This window comes from Chaetodon auriga, chromosome 9 (assembly GCF_051107435.1).
Source record: "Chaetodon auriga isolate fChaAug3 chromosome 9, fChaAug3.hap1, whole genome shotgun sequence".
Classification (NCBI taxonomy): Eukaryota; Metazoa; Chordata; class Actinopteri; order Chaetodontiformes; family Chaetodontidae; genus Chaetodon; species Chaetodon auriga.
In genome coordinates this window covers 11969122-11989373 of record NC_135082.1, presented here as the reverse complement: position 1 = coordinate 11989373, position 20252 = coordinate 11969122, and the positions used below count along the sequence as shown (strand labels likewise).

General features: G+C 41.5%; 1 protein-coding gene across 6 annotated transcripts in view; it reads left to right on the top strand.

Annotated features, from left to right (window-relative positions):
* gria3b (glutamate receptor, ionotropic, AMPA 3b) overlaps window positions 1-19285 on the top strand; it is a 79845-nt gene extending 60560 nt beyond the window's left edge. The window contains exons 11-17 of one of the 6 annotated variants that reach the window (XM_076738445.1): window positions 781-1154; window positions 1595-1793; window positions 9745-9992; window positions 10769-10909; window positions 14257-14371; window positions 15852-16099; window positions 17478-19285. In XM_076738445.1, the coding sequence (XP_076594560.1) occupies window positions 781-1154; window positions 1595-1793; window positions 9745-9992; window positions 10769-10909; window positions 14257-14371; window positions 15852-16097 (1323 nt within the window). In that variant the 3' untranslated portion in view covers window positions 16098-16099; window positions 17478-19285. Of the gene's footprint in view, window positions 1-780; window positions 1155-1594; window positions 1794-9744; window positions 9993-10768; window positions 10910-14256; window positions 16100-17477 lie in introns of those variants that run through there. The other 5 variants (XR_013077535.1, XM_076738443.1, XM_076738442.1 and 2 more) reach the window with 5 other exon arrangements.
* Window positions 19286-20252: the final 967 nt, after the last annotated feature.

Here is a 20252-nt window from a genome sequence, read left to right as displayed (position 1 = left end):
CACCAATCAACCTGATTACCTGCTGAATGTTCCCACAGGTGTTTTTGGAGCATTCCACATCTTCCCCAGTCTGTTGTTGCTCCTGTCTCAATTTGTTTGAAATGTGTTGCTGCATCAAATTCAGAATAAGCAGATATTTACAAAAATCAGTGAAGCTGATGAGGTCAGACCTTAAATATATTGTCTTTGTGCTGTTTTCAAAATGAGTGTGTCAGAAAGGATCAGCAAATGATCACATTCTGTTTTATTTGTTTCACACAGTGTCCCAACTTTGTCCAGTTTGAATCTCTGATGTATTACAACTAACATTTGACGTCAGAACACTGTGCAAATGCCACTCTACTTTTTGTGTGTGTGTCTGTGTGTGTGCATATATTACTCACATTGTGGGGACATAAATCAATTTACAGAGTCTCATTGTGGGGACTTGGCTTCCTTATGGGGACCAAAGGCAAGTTTCCATAATGTAAATAGTTAAATTTTACAGTGAAGACTTAGGTTAAGGTTAGGGTAAGGGTAAAGTTATGGTTATGGTTAGAGTAAGTCTCCAGCAGGGAGTGTGTGTGTGTCTGTGGGTGTGTGTGTGTGTGTGTGTTTCAGCCTGTCTTCAGATGTCACAGCCGGAGGTTTATTCCTTCTAATCATATTTAAAATGTGTGATAACAACATCATTGTTTCCTTCTCTCTCTCCAGCTCCAGTCACTCACACATACATTTAAAGTGACCCGTTTCTTTATGCAGGTCATGACTAACGCTTGCTGTGCATGTCCCTGTTTCCAGAGAGCAGATATAGCTGTTGCGCCTCTCACCATTACTCTGGTTCGAGAGGAGGTGATAGACTTTTCCAAGCCCTTTATGAGCTTGGGCATCTCCATTATGATAAAGAAGCCGCAAAAGTCCAAGCCTGGTGTTTTCTCCTTCCTGGACCCGCTGGCCTATGAGATCTGGATGTGTATAGTGTTTGCCTATATTGGGGTGAGCGTGGTCCTGTTCCTGGTCAGTCGGTTCAGTCCTTATGAGTGGAACCTCGAGGAACAGGACGAGACCAAAGACCCCCAGACACCCCCCGATCCTCCCAATGACTTTGGCATCTTCAATTCCCTCTGGTTCTCTCTGGGCGCCTTCATGCAGCAGGGCTGCGACATCTCTCCCAGGTGGGTCGGCTCCAGTAGACTCCAGAAGTGGGCAGCAGGGATAGAGTAGAGAAGAACAGACTGCTACATGAAATTTTAACTGAGGTGATGAGATGCTCCATAAGTACACAGAGTCACAGCAATTATACGTGAGATAGCCTCACCAAATTGTTTCATCAATAACTTTCTTCATGCTATGAAATGAACTTTGACCCTGATTGTTTAACAGCCAATTAAAGACTCAGATTAGAGTACATTTTAAACAACTTGTACTACTTTTCTTGGAAATGTGCAGCTTTAGAGTGCTGACACAGTACCGTGTTGATTTACAAGGAAATTCTAATGACAATGCAATTAGGTACTTTAAACACAACTGGTAGATCTTAGCAGGCTGATAGGCACCACATGCCACTGTGTAATTACATTCTGTGTTTTCCTGTCATCAACCTCCCCTCTCGCAGGTCTCTGTCAGGCCGCATTGTCGGTGGTGTGTGGTGGTTCTTCACCCTCATCATCATCTCCTCTTACACAGCCAACCTGGCTGCCTTCTTGACAGTGGAGAGGATGGTCTCTCCTATAGAAAGTGCCGAAGATCTGGCCAAGCAGACAGAGATAGCATATGGCACTCTGGACTCAGGCTCCACAAAGGAGTTTTTTAGGGTGAGTAGAGTCAGGAAACTGTTTGGTTTCACACACACAGCACCTTACTAATCTGTTTGCTTTCAGCTTAAAATGGAAAAACATGCAAAAGCCTGAATATTTTGCACTCAGGCTCATTGCATCATAAAAACTACTTTGTGTAATGCCCTTGATAAACTCCTCCTCGCAGCTTTTCCATTTTGTACCTTTAGCAGAGCACTTGTGACCCGCACAAGATTGCTCCAAATGAGGCATGTTGACAGAGAAGCAGTTCTTGAACTCTTATGACACGAACGGGAAATTTATGCGGCAGTACTGCAGTGTGCAACCTTGAGGCACCGGGGCTGTCAGCAGAAAGTGTGATAACAACGTGGAAGACTCAGAGGTGATAAAAACAGGAGGCTAATCAAAGCACCCACATCAGGCTCAAACTCAGAAGGGTCAGCTCATGAAATATAATTAGCTAGCCAGCCATGGCTGGCAAATTGGACCTGATGAAGACGGGCCCTCTAGGTCAAATAGAGTAGTCTGAAAGATGGTTCAGATGGAATAAGCAATATGTCTGTCGGCTTGAGGGACTAGCCAGGCAATTAAGTCATAAATTAACTAAAATCTGAAGCGAAAGTGTATTAGTCTCTGAAAGGCAACCACATGCTCACCATGCAGGAGTTAAACAGCACTGCATGTCTTTACATGCATATCTTTTCACCCATCTGCTGCAAAGGTCAGATGTCTTAGCTTGTGGCGTGGCTCCATCGACTGTCCAATCCTTTGCATTTGCAGAGCAATAAGTTGGAAAAGAATTAATGAAACAGCGCTCTGCCTGTGATGACGAAAAGGCAATATGACAGTCTTTTATCTTACGCTCCTCATTACTCATCAGCAGGAGAGAAACAATTCATATGTTTCACAGCTGCAGCCTGTTGGCAGAAAGAGCAATTCATTTGTATTACCCCTGTGTTGAATTGCTCAGAACAACAAAACGCAAAATCAAGCCCATGTTTTTTCAGACAAAGAAGGACAAGATAGCCGAGTTTGATATTTAAAAGAGTTTTGTTTTATGTCTGTACACTCTGGTGCAGCTGGCTGAAAAAGTCTGTAGAAGATAATATATCCTGGGAAACATGGCACATGACACACACAGCAACGGCACTCTATTCTCCGTAGAACGCCTCAATACAAAGCCTGTCATCGCTGTGCCTTTCATCAGAGATGCTGCTCAGGTGTATTTACAGTTTATGTCTTCGTGTCATAGACATGATGGATGCCAATTACAGATGAGGCTTCCAGCTTGACAATGGAGCCACCACAGGTCTGCTGCTAGAACAATCGAAGAGGTGGTCGGGGAGTCGCAGTTTCCTCTGCTCTGTATAATGAGTGTCCTAGTTACATCCCCAAGCCTTCAAATAGGAAATGACATGTGTGAACCGCAATTCCAAGGGACTTTTAATTAAAGCTGCAGAGGGTTGACAAGAAAAAAAAACACACTGATTAATAGGAGTTAAAGTTCTATTTCAGATCTGTTTTTCAGGAAATACATTCGGGCTTAATTAGACCCATACGGCATCAGCCAGCTGGAAATTTTAAATCAAGTCCAATGTTTCAAACAAGACATATGTCATCATCTCTGCCACCCCCGGCCTTTAATTTTTGATGATTTCACCTGGTTCATTTTACAAAGCTGCCTGACAAGCAGAGCAAACTCACTAATGTTGTACATTTGTAAAATACTTTTTTCTGCTCCCTCTCCAAGCAGAAAGTGCAAACTAAGATACGGTGACATGAATATGGCTCGTAATAATGAGCTACAAAACCTTCATGTCTTCTGTGGTTGAAGATATTCCTCCAAGGCTGTTGATTTAGCTCCTGAAACATTGACAGTTTGGACACGTGGCTCATTAACAGACAGTGACAGTGTTCGCGTCACCGTGTGTGTCTTCATTGCAGAGCTGTAGAGGAATTTTCAAAGAGAGAGGTGTTAGAGTAGATCCCCCTCGAAAGCCCCTATTCTGCTGTTCACAACCAACTAGGACAGCTGGCCTGGGAGCCCGTTGACGTGCCCAGTGGAAGCCTGAATGGCTCGAGGCACTTGGCATGGCGGCTCGATCCACTCTTGGCTCCTCTTCCCCAGACTACCCTGCGTGTTTGGGCACCCTCTTCTCCTCTGTCTCCAGCCTGTCTGTTGCTTTACCTTGAGACAATGCGGGATAGCTTCAAGCTTTGTGTCGCTCTTCCTCAACATAGCAGCTGTCATGTGCCACTGCACCACTGTGATTTGTTTCATCATTTTTAATTCCTGTCACGGATCTTTTCATGCAGTCAGTTGAATATTTGTGTTTTGGATGATTAGAAAATGATGAGTTGCACCAGCGAGGCCATGTTTATCCTCTTGATGAGGTTTTATTCCATCCAAAGGCTTGGCTCAGTTTCGTTTTGAGATGTACATTGAAGGAGAGGCTGCATTGTAATAATGGCTGAGATGATAAAATGGGCTGATGTGGCTGTTTAATTACGTGTAAAGACCGGGGTGAGACCATCAAAGACAACCACACTGCTGTCCCATCATGCACCTCATTTAGCAGCGTAACAATGAAAGAATGATAATTGCACAGAGAAATGAGACCACAGCATTGTTTTCTGTTCCCCTCAAAAGATTATGCATTACCCAAAGCCTCAACAGCAAACATCATGCATCTTACTGATCTGCAGGTGTGGTGGAGATGGGTACAACAGCTTGGGTGCAGTCAGCAATGCATTTTACGAAGCATGAAAATCAATTTCAAGGCTCAGCTATTGTGGCCCAGACAGCATAGCTTCCTCATGGTCCAAGATAATGTTTAATATGTGACTTTTTCATGCAGAGCAGACTAGGGATGCGTCAGTATACCGGATTCTATACCAAGATACCATGAAACCGATATTTTCCAAGATGGCTATCGTTCTGTAAAGATCTCATACCATTGCGACCCTAGAGCATTACAGGCCAGGCCTGCAAGAGGTTGAAGGTCAAACAGGAGCAGGCATGAAGATTTGTACAAGAAATCTTTAGGTTGCCCTGCAATCATATGCAGCGCATTGTAACACAATTCCCCAAGCTCTTGTCACTATGTGGTTCAGTACAGTGCAGAGTGAAGGGGAGGCTCCTATAAAGATTAGAGCCTGTTTGCATAAAAGAGAAAGCTGACAAAAGAGATGATAGACTAGTGTGAGATAGGCGTAACCTCTGAGGGAATGCGCTGTCCTCAGAGGGCCGTGTCGAACTTTAGATGAGCGGCAACAGCAGGCACGAGAGGAGCTATTGGAGTCCAGCAAACAAGCATCAAAGACGAGCGTATTGGTATTCAGGGCGTAGCATGTGGTACTTCAATGACAAAGTGCACCCCCAGAGCCTCAACTTTCATTTCTGCATACTTGAGATACAGGTAGTCCTGGCACACAGGATATTGGGGGAATGTGGTGATATCCACAAACAAAATGGAAGGGAAGTTAAGTAGAAGCAAAATGTAGTGGTGGGTGTTTGGAGATGGCATTTAGACACACAAGCAGTGGAGCGTATGTGGGAGAGGCCATAATGAAAGCAGCCTGTGACGCCAAAGGAAGAATAAAAAACAGGCTGCAGTTCGAAGGGCAGTGGACAGAGGTCTGGAAACGCTGCATAACTCAAAATCAATACAGATTAAGTGGTTGTTTAGAATGGAGAGGGCAATTTCTTTGACTTTGGACTTTAATCTCTTGTCCCGTCTCAGACATTTTAATGACATTGGTGGAGACTTCTGGGACAAAAAAATATCCTGTTTCTAGATTTACTAATGATTTCAGAAAATACAGAGCAGCAGATCCTTCCAGTCTTTCTTTCTTTTTGTCCATTTCAGTGCATCATGGAAGACTTTAAAAGCTTTAACTCTAGCCAGTGTAATGTGTACATATCTTTAGTGTAACAACCACAGCACCTTCACCTTTGTGTGTAAATAACACATACATCCCCATTCTCATAGTGCAACAACAAGAACAGACAGTAGTATAAAAGACTTAGAGTTAGCATTTAAAGGACCACTGTGTGGGATTTAGGGGGCGCTATAGGCAGAAATTTAATATAATATTCATAGTTATGCTTTCATTAGATTCTGATCACCTGAAAGTACGAATCATTTTGTTTTCATTGCCTTAGAATGAGCTCTTTATATCTACAGAGGGAGCGGGTCCTCTTCCATGGAGTCCGGCATGTTGCACCACCATGTTTCTACATTAGCCCAACATGGGCAAACCAAACTGGCTCAAGAGAGTGCCTTTCGTGTTTTTTGTAAGTTTTGCGGCCACCTTAGTTTCTCCTACATGCCTGGAAGGGGAGGCATATTCAGTTGATCACAATCTGCAATGTAGATGATACTAAACACCTACACACCGGTCCTGTAAGAATTACTGCTTAGATTCTAATGGGAAAAAAAGCGCTAATTACTGACATTACTTGCCTAGCAGACAAACAAAATCGGCAGCTCGCTGGTGATGAAGTGGCCCACACAGTGGAGACCAAAACAGAGCTATAAGAGAGCGAATATTGCACTTTCACTCATCGGGTGGCCAGAAACTCGACTTGACTGCAAATGTTGCTCCATATGTGCTGGATGTATAAATAGGCAACTGTTTGCTAACAAGTTCGTCAGGTAATCTTAAAAGCTGAAAATGTGACAGTGTTTTGTTTACAGCTTGTTTCTGCTGCCCCCAAGTGACCAAAAGTCAGTTACTGCAAGTATAAGAAAAACTACACAGGAAAAATATTACGTACCCACATTTCCACCACCCATGTTAAACTAGAGCTTGGCCCCCTGTTAAAATACGTGAGAATTAACTGGCCGATGCTTGCACCTAATTGCCGACCCCTGCTCTAAGGAAGCCTTCATTTGTATGTGCATGCATTAGCGTGCCAGAGTGGCCATATCTGCATGTGATTTGGATGTGGCAATTTGAAGACTTCTCCCCAGAAGAATAATAAGCACCCACCAGACTTCCTCTGGGGTCCCTCTGACCTTGTCTTGCTGACGGCATGTCCTGTTCTCTTCCCTCCTCATGTTAGGTCACCAGGCTGGAATAACAGACCTCAGTTTGTCTTTATTTAAAAGACAGCAGGAAACTCACTGCTTCAGACAGATTTGCAGGAGGAACACCTACACAGATGATGTAACCGTGTCGCTTAGGTAGGAGGGTTGGCTGCAGTCGACTATGTAGGTACTTCATTATGAATAGAGCAACATTATGATTGCTTTAGTATAATTTGAATACATTAAAAGGAGGAGGATTATGCTGTTTGCAAGTTACCCAACATAGACTCCTGTTTCTTTTCACTCTGTACAATAGCTATCAAATGCAGCCGCTCCTTCTTAATTGTCTGGAGCTCATTTAGTATAGAGCAGTATGTTCTAACGGCCGTTATATGGTGTGAAGGCGAGCCACATGCATAAAACTGTATTTATGGCAGTATAGAACTGTTCGACAAATTGTTCATTGGTGATGGATTTTTTTTACTCATTATGCCTAATTGAATTTTAAATGACCACTGTAGACCAGAATCTGAGTGATTACATTTTAAAGGAGATGACTGTAGACTTTCAATGTATTATGGTGTGTTCATGTGTGTGTACTGTATGTGTGTATGTGGGTGCCTGTCTTAGTATGCACATTTGTGTGCCAGCAGTCAATAATCAAATATCTCTCTCTCCCTGCTGGGCTTTCTCATTGTATCTTGTTTTTTTTCTCTCTCTCTATCAGAATCTGCCTTTAGCGTCTCACTGGTGACTTTAGTTGCGGTGGAATCGGCCTATTTAGGTTTTGGTCGCACTTCGTCTCTGCTCTGATATTGATGAATTGACTTCATAAAGCACTGAGGCAGCACACTCTGTCGTCAGTAATCAATGCCCAGATCCATTCTTTTCTCTTCATTTGAGGAGGCGGCTGGAGCTTTCCCACTGCTGAGCAGATGAGCCCCGGGTCTTTGGGGAAATTGTCCTCCAAACTAGTGTCCTTTCCATGATGTCTGACACATGCAAATTGAACTCATTGAACAAGATTGTCAACAAAAACATCACATCTAAGTCTAACACCCACCGACCCACCCCCCCATCCATTGTGTTTGCATCAAAAGGGAATGGCCAACTTCAATACTTTTTCATCTGAGCAGATGACATTCATCATGCCGACTGTTTAATTTGTGCTATCTTGCTGTCTCATCTCATCCTCACCCTTGGCCTGATGCACTGTGACAGATGCCTACAAACAAATTGTATATGATTACATAAAGCCAGTAAAGTACCTTCATTAGGTCAAGGTTAATGCTTTTGTTTATTAATAGAAGTGCATTAGAGATGGATATAATCCTGTTAAGGGGGGGGTTTACTCATCCAATTCAGGGCAGTGATGCGTCTGTGTACTGATCAGTATGTTTGGACATGCAGAGCCACAGAGCTCTGTATCCATAAGCAGTTATCTAAATGTACTTTAAGTTTAAAGCTTTACAATACTTTTTTTTCTAGCCTTCAATTAAGCGCATTAAGTCTACAAAATGTAGAAAGTTGACATTTTCAAATTGCTTGTTTTGACCAACAAATAGTTCAAAAATCCAAAGAGAAAATATTTGAGAGACTGATTCTAGTTCTTTGGTTTGTGAACAAATACCTTCAAAACTAATGACATTCTAAGATGGTGAATGTGGTCCATTGTACCTGCGAAGCATCAGCATGTCAGCATCGTCTTCGTGAGCATGTTAGCGTGCTGATGTTAGCATTTACCTCCAAATCTGTGCTAGTGTGGCTGTGGACTTAAAACAATTACCTAGCTATGAAAATCAATGCTGATTATTTTTCTGTCAATCAAGTAATGAATTAATTGGCCAATCATTTAACATTTTACTCTGCTAAACTGATGACTTGTGGCTTCATAAGGTCAGAACCGCCGCAGGGAAGTATCTCTGACAGATGCTGGTATATCAACAGCTTGTCTGTATTCCATTCACAAACCCTCTGGTTGACAGTAGATCTTTGAATTCAGCCGGTTCTTGAAAACCATCCAACCCCTTCGTCTTTCTCTGGCCTTTGCTAAAAGAAAGTATCTTTTTATGTGGGATCCAGTCTGCAGCACACACAGTGCCACTCGGGAACTGGCTCATCACTGGTTGGACCAGGATCTGTTCAAAGTGTGAAATGCCTATGCCAAAATAAATCCAGCGGCATTGAATAATTTAATTGATGCTTATTATAGATAGCGCTCAACTCCCACAGATTTTACAGGCTCGCTAAGCCTGACCCCAGGCGCTGGGAAAATGCTCATCTGTGTCACTTTGCGATGCCTTGTGTCTGTGTAACTCGCTTTCTTGTTCAGTTCTCTTGCTTCTCATGCGCTTTACCTCTGAGTCACAGTAGGGATGTTACATTAAGCACAGTGTTGTTGAAACGAATGACTGTGATAACTTCTGCAAGTTCAAATTAAGCCCATAAAGCAAGGTTCAAATTCACTAACAGAGATTGGTCGCAAACTTTTGCAAGTTTCCATATAAAATATGATAACCCACAATTCACTGTTACAAAAGTTTCATTATTGCAGATATTTTTTCATAACCAAGTCTGCAAATGCCTGTATTTCTACTAAAACTTAATTTGCATGACATTTATGTGCTGTAAAGGTGATGTGTGATCCTCACTCACACTTAGTGGATTTGAGCCTCAAGCTACAACACAAAGAAATGAAGAGAAATGGATTTTGTAAATTCTTGTACTTCATGATCCCGTGAAAGTCCAACAGCTATCTTTTCTGGAAGTATTTAAAGATATCACACTGCCACTTTCCGAGATGTCTATAAATACTTCACGATGCCAGTTTAAATTGAAACGATCATTAGGCACAAAAATCCAACAAAGTCCATTAAATGCGTCTGATTTTGGAGATTTCTAAACCGCTTCTTTTCTCCTTCTTCTTCCCTGCACAGCGATCCAAAATAGCAGTGTATGAGAAGATGTGGTCATACATGAAATCCGCTGAGCCCTCAGTGTTTGTTAAGACCACACCCGATGGCGTAGCCCGGGTACGAAAGTCAAAGGGCAAGTTCGCCTTTCTCCTCGAGTCCACCATGAACGAGTACATCGAGCAGCGGAAGCCGTGTGACACCATGAAAGTGGGAGGGAACCTCGACTCGAAAGGCTACGGTGTGGCGACGCCCAAAGGCTCAGCATTAAGGTGGGTGGAATAATATAACAATATTCTCCATGTTGTTATAGTATTCCACCTACCCTGATGTCCCCCTGTTGTCATTGTCTTCTCTTCCTCTTCTTGTTTTTTTTTTTTATGGACACAGAGGTAACGGTGGTATGCCTTTCAATGCACTTGAATACAAAGGTTAAACAATGATAATCAATGTTTTTCAGTATTTTCTATATGTGTATTAACAGCTGCTAATTTTCTAGAGGAATCAGATCCCGATGATAAGGCTAAAGCTAACAATCACTTCATATTTATGTCTCTCTTACTGTTGCTTTTCTCTCTCCTTCGATCTCTCCTTCTGTCCCGTGTGCTGTCCTACCTGACTGTTGTGTTGTCACTTTTAATTTAACAGTTCAATGGTTTTTCAATTTAGCCTTTAAAAGCTGCGCTGTCACTTGTGACGAATGTTAATTGCATGATGTTTGTTGTTGTTACTTTTCTTCTCAATGACAAGTGTCCCCATCCCGCACACTTCAGTTTCTAAACTACGTAACCCTTCATGCCACCTTTTCCAAGATTTAACACTGTCTTTACCTTATATGAGCCTTTCTTATCTCTCCATATTCCTTAAATTCTTAAACAATTTGTCCTTTCCTAGACCATTCTGATTAACAGACTGTGCATAAGCCCCTGCTTTGACACTGGTAGTCTCACTACCATTATCATTATGATGCTTAGTACAATCATTACTTTGCATTAGATTTCTCACGGACCTGTGCATTTTCTTACAAGTTATGTTTTATCGTTTCAAGAAATGCTGTTAACCTGGCAGTTTTAAAACTGAATGAGCAAGGCCTCTTGGACAAATTGAAAAACAAATGGTGGTACGACAAGGGAGAGTGCGGCAGCGGGGGAGGTGACTCCAAGGTCAGCCTCGATGTCACCACAATCGGGTACCATAGTGCAGAGTAATCGGCAAGGCTGTTGCAACAACCCAACCATAACCAAACCAACTGTCCGCCCCAACCAACCTGCTGCTGCCCCACGGCAGATTACCAAATTAACTGCTAGTCTGACCAGACGCTTTAACAGCTCATATCAAACTAAGGAGCCTTTGCTTGGCCAACAGAAAAATAATGCTTGTGATTATTTAGGCTGTAATGTTACTGGGAGACTGTTCGGCATGGTCGGACTGGCCATCGGGAGCACTGCGAGCAATTCATTACTCAAAAACAAAAGTGAGAGAGATGCGTCGTCAGCCCACTTTGACTAAGTCCACATCCTTCTTCTCAAATCCTCAGTATTGGGGGGCCATTTTAGCCCCAGTCCGACCCTGCTAGTGAGGGACTGCGGCTGCCCTGCAGTTGTGAAAGGTTGAGCTTTATTTATTCACCCTTACACATGTGCAGGGCAGATCACCTGGTGTCAGTCATTAGGACTTTGTCTAGGTAGCTTAGAGAGTTTGAGTAACAGAAGCTGATAAAGTCACGCGCGTGTGATTCAAGAGGAAGAGAGAATATTTTCGATCGTAAAGGCCGTAAACCTCCAGCCTTCCGTCCTGAAGGTGAAGTTTGCTAATCCAGTAAAGTACACGGCTTTGCAGTACTTCACCGCACAGCTGCTTCACATCCGTGACACTGGCCCAGAACCCATGAGCTTTAAAGCCAACGTGATAAATTCTACTTAACACCTCAAAATGGCTGCTCAGCTGAGGCCGACAGGAAAGCAAGGGGAACAGCGGCGTCTTGAGGGGACTAAGCATTGCAGGCAAACGTGAGAATTCTAATTAAACAAAAGAATTATGATTTTCCTTTTAATGAGTCTCCTGATAAAGCACCTGTGGTTTGATTTCACTACATGCAGTTCCTACCCCCCAACTCATTAATAACCCAGCTGTGACCCTTTTGACCATCAGATCTCTCCCTGTTCTTCTGTGGTTAAATGATGAATGATCCATTGTGGAAGCTAATGGTACTCAACCATGACGAGTTTGCGTAATGTTACATAGATTACATGCCATGAAGCATTGTGCTATTTTCACTAGATTACCTATAAGGCGAAGCATTATGTTCTTCACAATGCAGGTCAATTTAATGACAAATGATGCTGTCAGCACACATGTGACAATATGGGTCAGGTAATTGGCGAGATCACAGATGAGCGGCAACGTCCCAAGGACTCCAGATTGTGTCATTACACTCCTAATGTCATTTGTCATGGATTGGCCAAGACCTCAATGAACAGTTAAGCTGTTAAAATAGCGTCCACACAAGAGGGTGCATGAGGAATGGATCAAATGATATATGTCTAACTGCCTGTGGTTCATTTCTGAAATGGATTTTGTGTTCAAAAGTCACCTTTTTCAATGTTTGCATTGCTAACATTGCTATATTCTGTAGTAGCTGAGCTCAGGAGGCCTGCCTGTGCTACTGAGAGCTCATGGTCAGGAGCCGTTTGAAAGCATCAGTGTCTTACGCTGTCATCAGTCTTTTACCGTGCACAGGTATGTACTATCTGTCTGTTTCCTGGCTTGTTTTAGCTCCCCAGGACTCAGTGGAAAGGCCTGATTAGCTGGAATAAAGCGGCCTGGAGCGCTCCGCTCCAAACAGTGCATCTCTTGGCCCCGTCCCGCTCGCCGCTCCATGTTCCAACAGACATCGGATAGTCATCCACACGGCTGCATGCACCCCGACTCGCACACAGTTAACACAGCTCTTTCCTGCCCTCAGGCACAACACAGTGCAGCCTTGATTGAGTTTCAGACACAGAGCATGTTACAGGGTAATTGCACTGTTAATCAACGTCTCTCCGAGCTGAGACAATGGTCTGGGCTTCACAGTCCGTTTCTCCAGATTAGCTATGAGGGATACACAGTGGTGTAATCTTCTCACAGTGTATTATACATTGCATGGATCCCCTCTGGGGATATAGTTGGCAGGTCACTTATATATCGATATGCTGTTTTTCTCTTTGACACAGAGAGACTGACCTGAACCGTAAATGTTACCGAACAATCACAAAGTGTGATCTTTCTCCAGCTTTGCAATTGTTTCTTTTTTCTTGATATAATTTGGTGCAGTAAAAGATTATGATCATTTAAATTTACATACAGTATTTTAATCATGTCAGTCATGCTGTACCACACTGCAATTACTATAATATACATAATATAGTAATGCATGTTCTATTTGTGCCATCCTGTGAGAACCACCTATCTCCAAAAAGTCTACCTTCATGAGCTCCAGCTAATCCAAGAAGTACCAGATTTTTCTCAACCCTTAAAGAAACATGTAATACTTCATTTATCTGAGAAATAAAAAATCACCATATTTGGAGATACATGGTTTGTGCTAGACTGGAAAGGTCTTATGTGTAATCTGAGAAGTAACTCGTAACTAAAACTGTCAGACAAATCAAGTGGAACACAGTATTTACCTCAGAGATGTAGTGGAGTGGAGGTATAAAGAAGCATGAAATGGTAATACTCAAGTAAAGAGCGAGTGCATTGAATGTGTACTTCAGTACAGTACTAGAGTAAGTGTAATTAGTCACATTCCACTGCTGACGGCAGGAAACAGCTGTGTCAGACATTAGATTATGCAGCTACAGGCGAATATGAGAGGAATTATTCCGCTGATACTTTTGAGCTTAGTCCTGCAGCTCTGTGCAGTTTGGTTGGGACACGCTTCATCTGACACTAATCTGGCGTAATTGGGAGATAAGGTTTTCTTAGCGATATGTCGGGATAGAACACGCAAGAATTAATTAAGCTTTCACTTTTGGGCATAGTTGCTTGGATATGAAATTGCTTGTAATACCTCCAGAATTGATTGTTGTCATACTGGTGACAGTCGTATCAGCAGTGTTAGCCATTGCAGGATTAAGCTGATATTGTGGAAATGGAAAGGTAGTGTCTATCGCTTTGATTTTTCTGTCTGTGAAGACGAAGCTCCTGTTGGACTGAACTTGTTAAATACTGGTCAGAAAGCCCCTGTGATCCATCTCCTGCCCCCAAACCAATGCACCCTGATGCTTTTTAATCCTCACAGACTTGCAGATTGTACATTCAGTACCTGCTCGTCGCCCTGTTAACAGCGTCTGCCGATTACTCAAAGCGATATGGGTAGGTCCTGGCTTTAGACTAGGGGTTATAAAGGTAATAGGTAGAATGCCTGCTCTCTGTGATGTTGACATAGCCAGGAGCCCTGCTTTATCGCTTTGTAAAGTATGTAGTAGTTTAAAAGTTGAATAACATAAAATAACATAATATAATGTTATTTATGTTATTTCCCACGTGAAGAACTCCTGTAAACCTTGCAGTATTGAAACTCAGTGAACAAGGCATCTTAGACAAGCTGAAAAACAAATGGTGGTACGATAAGGGTGAATGTGGAACCAAGGACTCTGGAAGTAAGGTCAGTCGCTGCAGGTCTTTTGTACTGATTCCAAATTGCATTTTGACGTACTGTTCATATGCAAGACAAGACTTCTCTAACATCTATAGTATACATTTTGTTTATTTGCTACACATAATTTTTCCTTTTTTCCTTTTTTTCTTTTTTAACATTTCAGTCTTTCCGCCACCGACTGTAACACAGTTCACATGTGGCTCTAACACAAGGCACTGCTTCCCCGAGTTCATTCTCTTCTTTTTCATGCCATAGAAATGAGACACTTTTTGATGCAATTTAAAATGTAGAGACTCTCTTTTTTTTTTTGTGAAAACTGTAATGATAACTCTGAGGGGAAATTGCTAAAGTGCCTTTCAGATACACTCTTTCAATTGAATCACAGCAGTTAACAGTTGTTGATAAATGCTATTTTTGCTCATTTTCACTCTTGACATTCATGATACTTTGACCATTATGCTGCTGTTTCTATTTACCAAACTGTTAATGAAAATTTGATTTATTTGTGTTGTTACTAGTTTGCATCGAGATGTGTCTATTAGATTCTTTGGCCTCCTGTGGTGTGATGAACAAGCAAAGCCTCTTATTGTGACGAATTACTCAAATTCAACTTTTCTCAGCGGCGAGAGCGCCGTAGGGTGTCCTCTAAAGCTTGTGGCTGCTCGGAGTTGAGGTTAGAGGCTCTGTTTGCACATCACAAGAAGTCGAGGAATGTAATAAACCCACTATTTAACCCTCTGAGATACAGTTGAAGCCTCAGACTGCAGGTTAGGGTTGCTAAATAGCTTTATGGTATCTCCATGCTCATAGGGTTAAACTGCAAATAGTAAAACTCTAATGAACAAATTTTTAATGAATATGTTTGGTAGGTAAGCAGCAGCAAAATGGTTTGATCCTTAGTGTTTTTTTTTTTTTTTTTTTTAACTTTAATGGAGCTATCATTCATCTAATATGAATTTGACTGTACTGTATGACAATGTTGCCATGAGAGTTATACGTACATGTCGTTAAGAGGATTAAAACAGACAGGGATTTTCAGAGCTATTGACCTATGCGATACTGACCAGCTTCCTAACATGGTCACAAGCAGAAGCCATTTTACATACATGCAGAGAAGGGAAGGGAAGGGAAAGCTCTACATTCACCAGCAGATAGAGTATTAGGAGTTGGCTTCTTTCTCCTTAGTGGAGGACGGTTTGACTTTGGCTGTCTGAAGTTCCTTACAACTTTGTGGCAGCCATCGGAAAATCAGTTCAGTCGAAATTCTAGCCGTAACACCTCATTACATCTTCAATTTTTGGTTGCTTGTAGCAGTTAGTTCATAATCTGCCACATGTAGTGCCAGTAAGATAGAGTATGATGATTCACTAAAGCAGTTTTAAGTCAAGGCAATGTGAGGCTCAGTTTGAAGGATGCAGGCTGCATTTTGTTCTGCTGCCCTTGCTCCACTGCAAAACTCTTAACTATGTTATTCACTTTCCCCCAGGACAAGACAAGTGCTCTCAGCCTAAGCAATGTGGCTGGTGTCTTCTATATTCTGGTTGGAGGGCTGGGGCTGGCCATGATGGTGGCTCTGATAGAGTTCTGTTATAAATCACGGCAAGAAACCAAACGGCTGAAATTGGCCAAGAATGCCCAGAATTTTAAGCCGGCTCCCCCGACCAACACCCAGAACTTTGCCACATACAGAGAAGGCTACAACGTATACGGAACCGAGAGTGTTAAGATCTAGAGGTACGTCACCTCTCCTTACTGTCCACAGCGTCCCCGAGCAAGGCGGGAGATGAATCATTTAGCTTCCTGTCATATCAGCTCCAGTAAATAATTCATTTGTATGTGTTGCTGTATATAGCTGCTGCTTGTGAAATTGTTTGCGGTTGTCATGTCGGGCACAACAAAACACACAAGCCCACTCAAATACAAAACTCTGAGATGTTGTTTATGCCTTGTAACGTATAGCTGCATGGATAGTGCCTCAGGCTGTGTGAAGGATACAACACAGGATCGTAGCTAGTTACTGGATGCACAGCCTCTTGTTTCGTGCAGTATCGGAGAACTGCTGCACAGAGCTGTTTCGCATTGTGTAAGAGCTTAGCTTGTTATTAAAGTGTGTTTGATTCCTTGCTTGTACTGCGATCTGATCTTTAAAGGGTCAGTTCTCCCAAATTACAAAGGAAAACAAACATGTTTTCTCACTTACCTTTAATGGTATCTCTAGCCAAGCAGACATTTTTGGTTGTACTTCAGCCTGCATTTCAATACAAGAGAGGTGAATGGAATTTAATTGGCGGTGCTCACAGCATTGAAAAATGACATTCAAGGCAGTATTGAACAACATGTAAACACAACATTTACATATCATCACCTTATAAAGCTGATGTAGTAAGTAAATATAAGACGTTATTGATCCCACACTGGGGAAATTTACTTGTTACAACAGCAAGAGTGAAAATGAGAGGTAGAAAAAAAAAATAGAAAAAGGCACAAAATCAAATCAACTATATTCACCAGCTATTCCCTTATTTTATCTGTCATTTCTCACATTACACGTGGTCATTTAACTCATCATAAAAATAAATATACTGACTAGTGCAGCTTTAAAAGCTATTAGAAAGCAGTGTCCCTCTGAATAATCCCCAGAACAGAGCACACTGTGAACAGCCTTCATATGGACCGAATATGTACAGAATACAGCTGTGCAACAAAGCAACATCATTTAAAGGCCCTGAAAACAGATTTTCTCAATCAGTGTATGTAAGAAACGCTGAGTGACGGGCAGAAAGGTTTTGATTGTTTAACATGAGAAACCGTCTGTATTTGGTTTTTGTCTGCACTGTGATCTGAAATGTATTTTCAACTGTTGCTTATTTAGCCACAAATGTTTGGTGTTATTGAAAAAATGCAAGACTTGAAACCAAGTTTTCAGGGACTTAATAAATAAAGGCAATAGAGTTTTAAAAAGCAATCTGACAACAGCTTTCATTCATCTTGAGGTTGACACTTTGAATTCAGCCACATACTTTCTCCCAACGTGCACAGATGCAAATTTTTCCTGACAATCATATAAACTGAGCTCTTCTCATGTTTGCTTCTGCTCTCTATGTCGACACAGGTTTAGGAAACATTTCCATTGTCCCTTACAACTGTGACTAAACATCTATGAAAGGACGGGATCACGGGGATTGAGCTCCAAGCCAAATCCTCTCGGGCGGATACGGCACGATAATCTGCAATGACGACACGACTGGACTGGTCATGGGAAGAGCCGATGCGGTCCCCTCCTCTCAGTGCCTTATGGAACTCTGAGTCCAATCAATGCAACTCATTCACAACGATATTGCTTTTTGCTTGAAACTCATACAAAACAGAAGAACGGTGCAGTGATTTATATGTGTATATATATATATATATATCTGTATATATATATGTATATATAAATATATTTGACATGTTACGATGAATGAGAGAACTAAAGCCATCATTTGCAACCCTAAGCACATTTTGAAGTGCCAGATAGAGGACGAATCTTATATGACAAGTGTCTAATTGGTTTCTTGTAATCAATATGATCAGATTACTCTTCATCCTTCTGCTGCCAGATTTTCACTGGTTATATGTGTTCAAATAATTTTATTAGATCTATTCAGTGCACTGTAAGACACTGGTTATTAGACAAAAGCTTTTATACTGCTGTAAGTCACTTATAGTGACCTTGTACTTGTTTTAAAAGACAGATATTATTGGAGTGAAATGCCATTTAGCCCGAAAACAATTATGAGTGTGTTGTTTGTACTCTAAACTCTGGTGCTGCTGCCACTGTCTTCTGAACGTTCGATGGGACTCGTGAAGATGAGATAATGGTCTGGTTTGGCTTTTACGCACCACAGAACCAGGTCATAAGTCGCACTTCCAATACTGCCAAGAGTGTGTTTTGTATGACAAAGAGTGTGTAAAGCAAAGTATTCATGCTTGAGTAAAAAAATCTGTTTGTGATTTACGGTTTGTAAAATATCAAAGGAGCACAGGCTCGCTAAGGTTCGCTGCTCCAAACAGTCTTTCCCTGAAGTCTAGAGTCTTCTGTACATGAAAGTAAAACCAAACAAAAAGGGTAATTCAATTGTAGATTAACAGCAATCCAATTAAAGGATAACAGTAATGGCTTTTAAACTGTAGTATTTTGGATTACCTTACCATTTTCTTTAACAATTGCACATTTTACAATGAGCTGTGGTTTGCTTTTAATTTGATTTCCTTTAATGAGCATTACAGTGTTTGGTGACTTCACTTAGTAAATGAAAATATATGAATACAAACGGAAAATAGATTTATACAAGGTTATACCAGGGAGAGTCCTGAAGCTTAGCACATTTCCATATTGCCGTAATCATCTTTTCTTTCAAAAAGACTGTGATTCCATAGGATTTAGGAGGTAATTATCTAATCACCTGAAACTATGGGCAGATAGTTTTATATATAAGAAAAAAAAAAACAGATAATGTGAAGAAAAATAAAGATTGATTAATGAAAGATGTGTACATTTAGATAAATGAGAATTATTTATATTCCACAATGAAAGATTGGCCTCCCTTTTTCCCTTTTTGTTTTCTAAGAAATTGCATGTGAAATCAGTGATGCTTGACAAGCTCTGCTACTGACAAACGGACCTTAGGTCGACGTTAGAAATCCAGCCCTGGTTTTTCTTTTCAAATCGGTTTCACCTTTTTCTTTTTGTACACCTCACCTTCTGCAAAAAATAAAATAAAATAAAATAAAATGAAATAAAATAAATGAATAAAAAATTGTCAGGCATAGTAGTGGGTGCAAAAGAGAAGAGATGCATGCATAATTTGCTGAACCTCATTAGTGAGGCACTGTACAGAGAATTTTAATACATTTTGTAAATAAAATGTACAGAAAGGGTCCCGCGTCTGTGTCCATCTCATTTCACAACGCTGTTTGAACCTGTTTGCCTTCAATAAAACACTGCACATGATTTTGTGGCCTGCAGGGATTTACAGGAACACATCTCGGCTCAGGTTAAACAGGCCGCATACTTTAACTCAGCAGCGAGTGTCAGCAGCCTGGGCGCCCCCCCTGCAGACAGATACACAAAGAGGGGAGTTTTTCCTGTAACAGTCCAATATTGAGCTGTTCGTCAGTGGAAGCGTGTGTGCATGTTTTGGATCAATAGTAAGCACCATCTGCCTCACTCTCACTCTCCTGCCTTGCATCCCCTCATTGAGGGCTGCACTGACAGCTTCATCTGGCTGTGATCTTTCTCTCTTTGTAAGATGCTTTGTGACGCAATCAGCAATATATTATTATAACCACCAACTGTTTGCAAAACATACTGCACACGGATGCTGTGTCGTATATAATTTCAGCATGAGTTTTAAGCTTTGAAAGTATATTCAAGGGAGGACATTGTCATCAGGATTTACTTGAGTAAATACAGCAAAGGGACAGTTAATCATTTAAACCTTAGCTTATTCCCACAGTGTAAATTCTCGAATATACAGTAAATCAGCACAATAGCTTGCCCAGACAGTCTGTGTCATGTTACTGGTCTCTGGGTCTGCATTGTGCGGTAAAAATGAATTCCTGCTTCCAAAGATCCAGCCTGCCACAGCTCAAATAACAAATCCAACAAACATGGCAAAAGACCAGTGTGGTTTTTTTTTTTTCTTTCATTTTTGGATGCAGACACTATGATTCAGGATTATTCACAGCACCAGTCCTGTGGAACAGACTCAGGCTGTATAAAATGCTACTGTACGATCCAAACAACCCATTTCTGACAAAGCATGAAAGGATATTGCTTTTTTGTTCTTCCTTTGCTTCACTGCTTCTCCTTTTGTGTTTTTTTTTTCTTTGTTATGCCTGGACT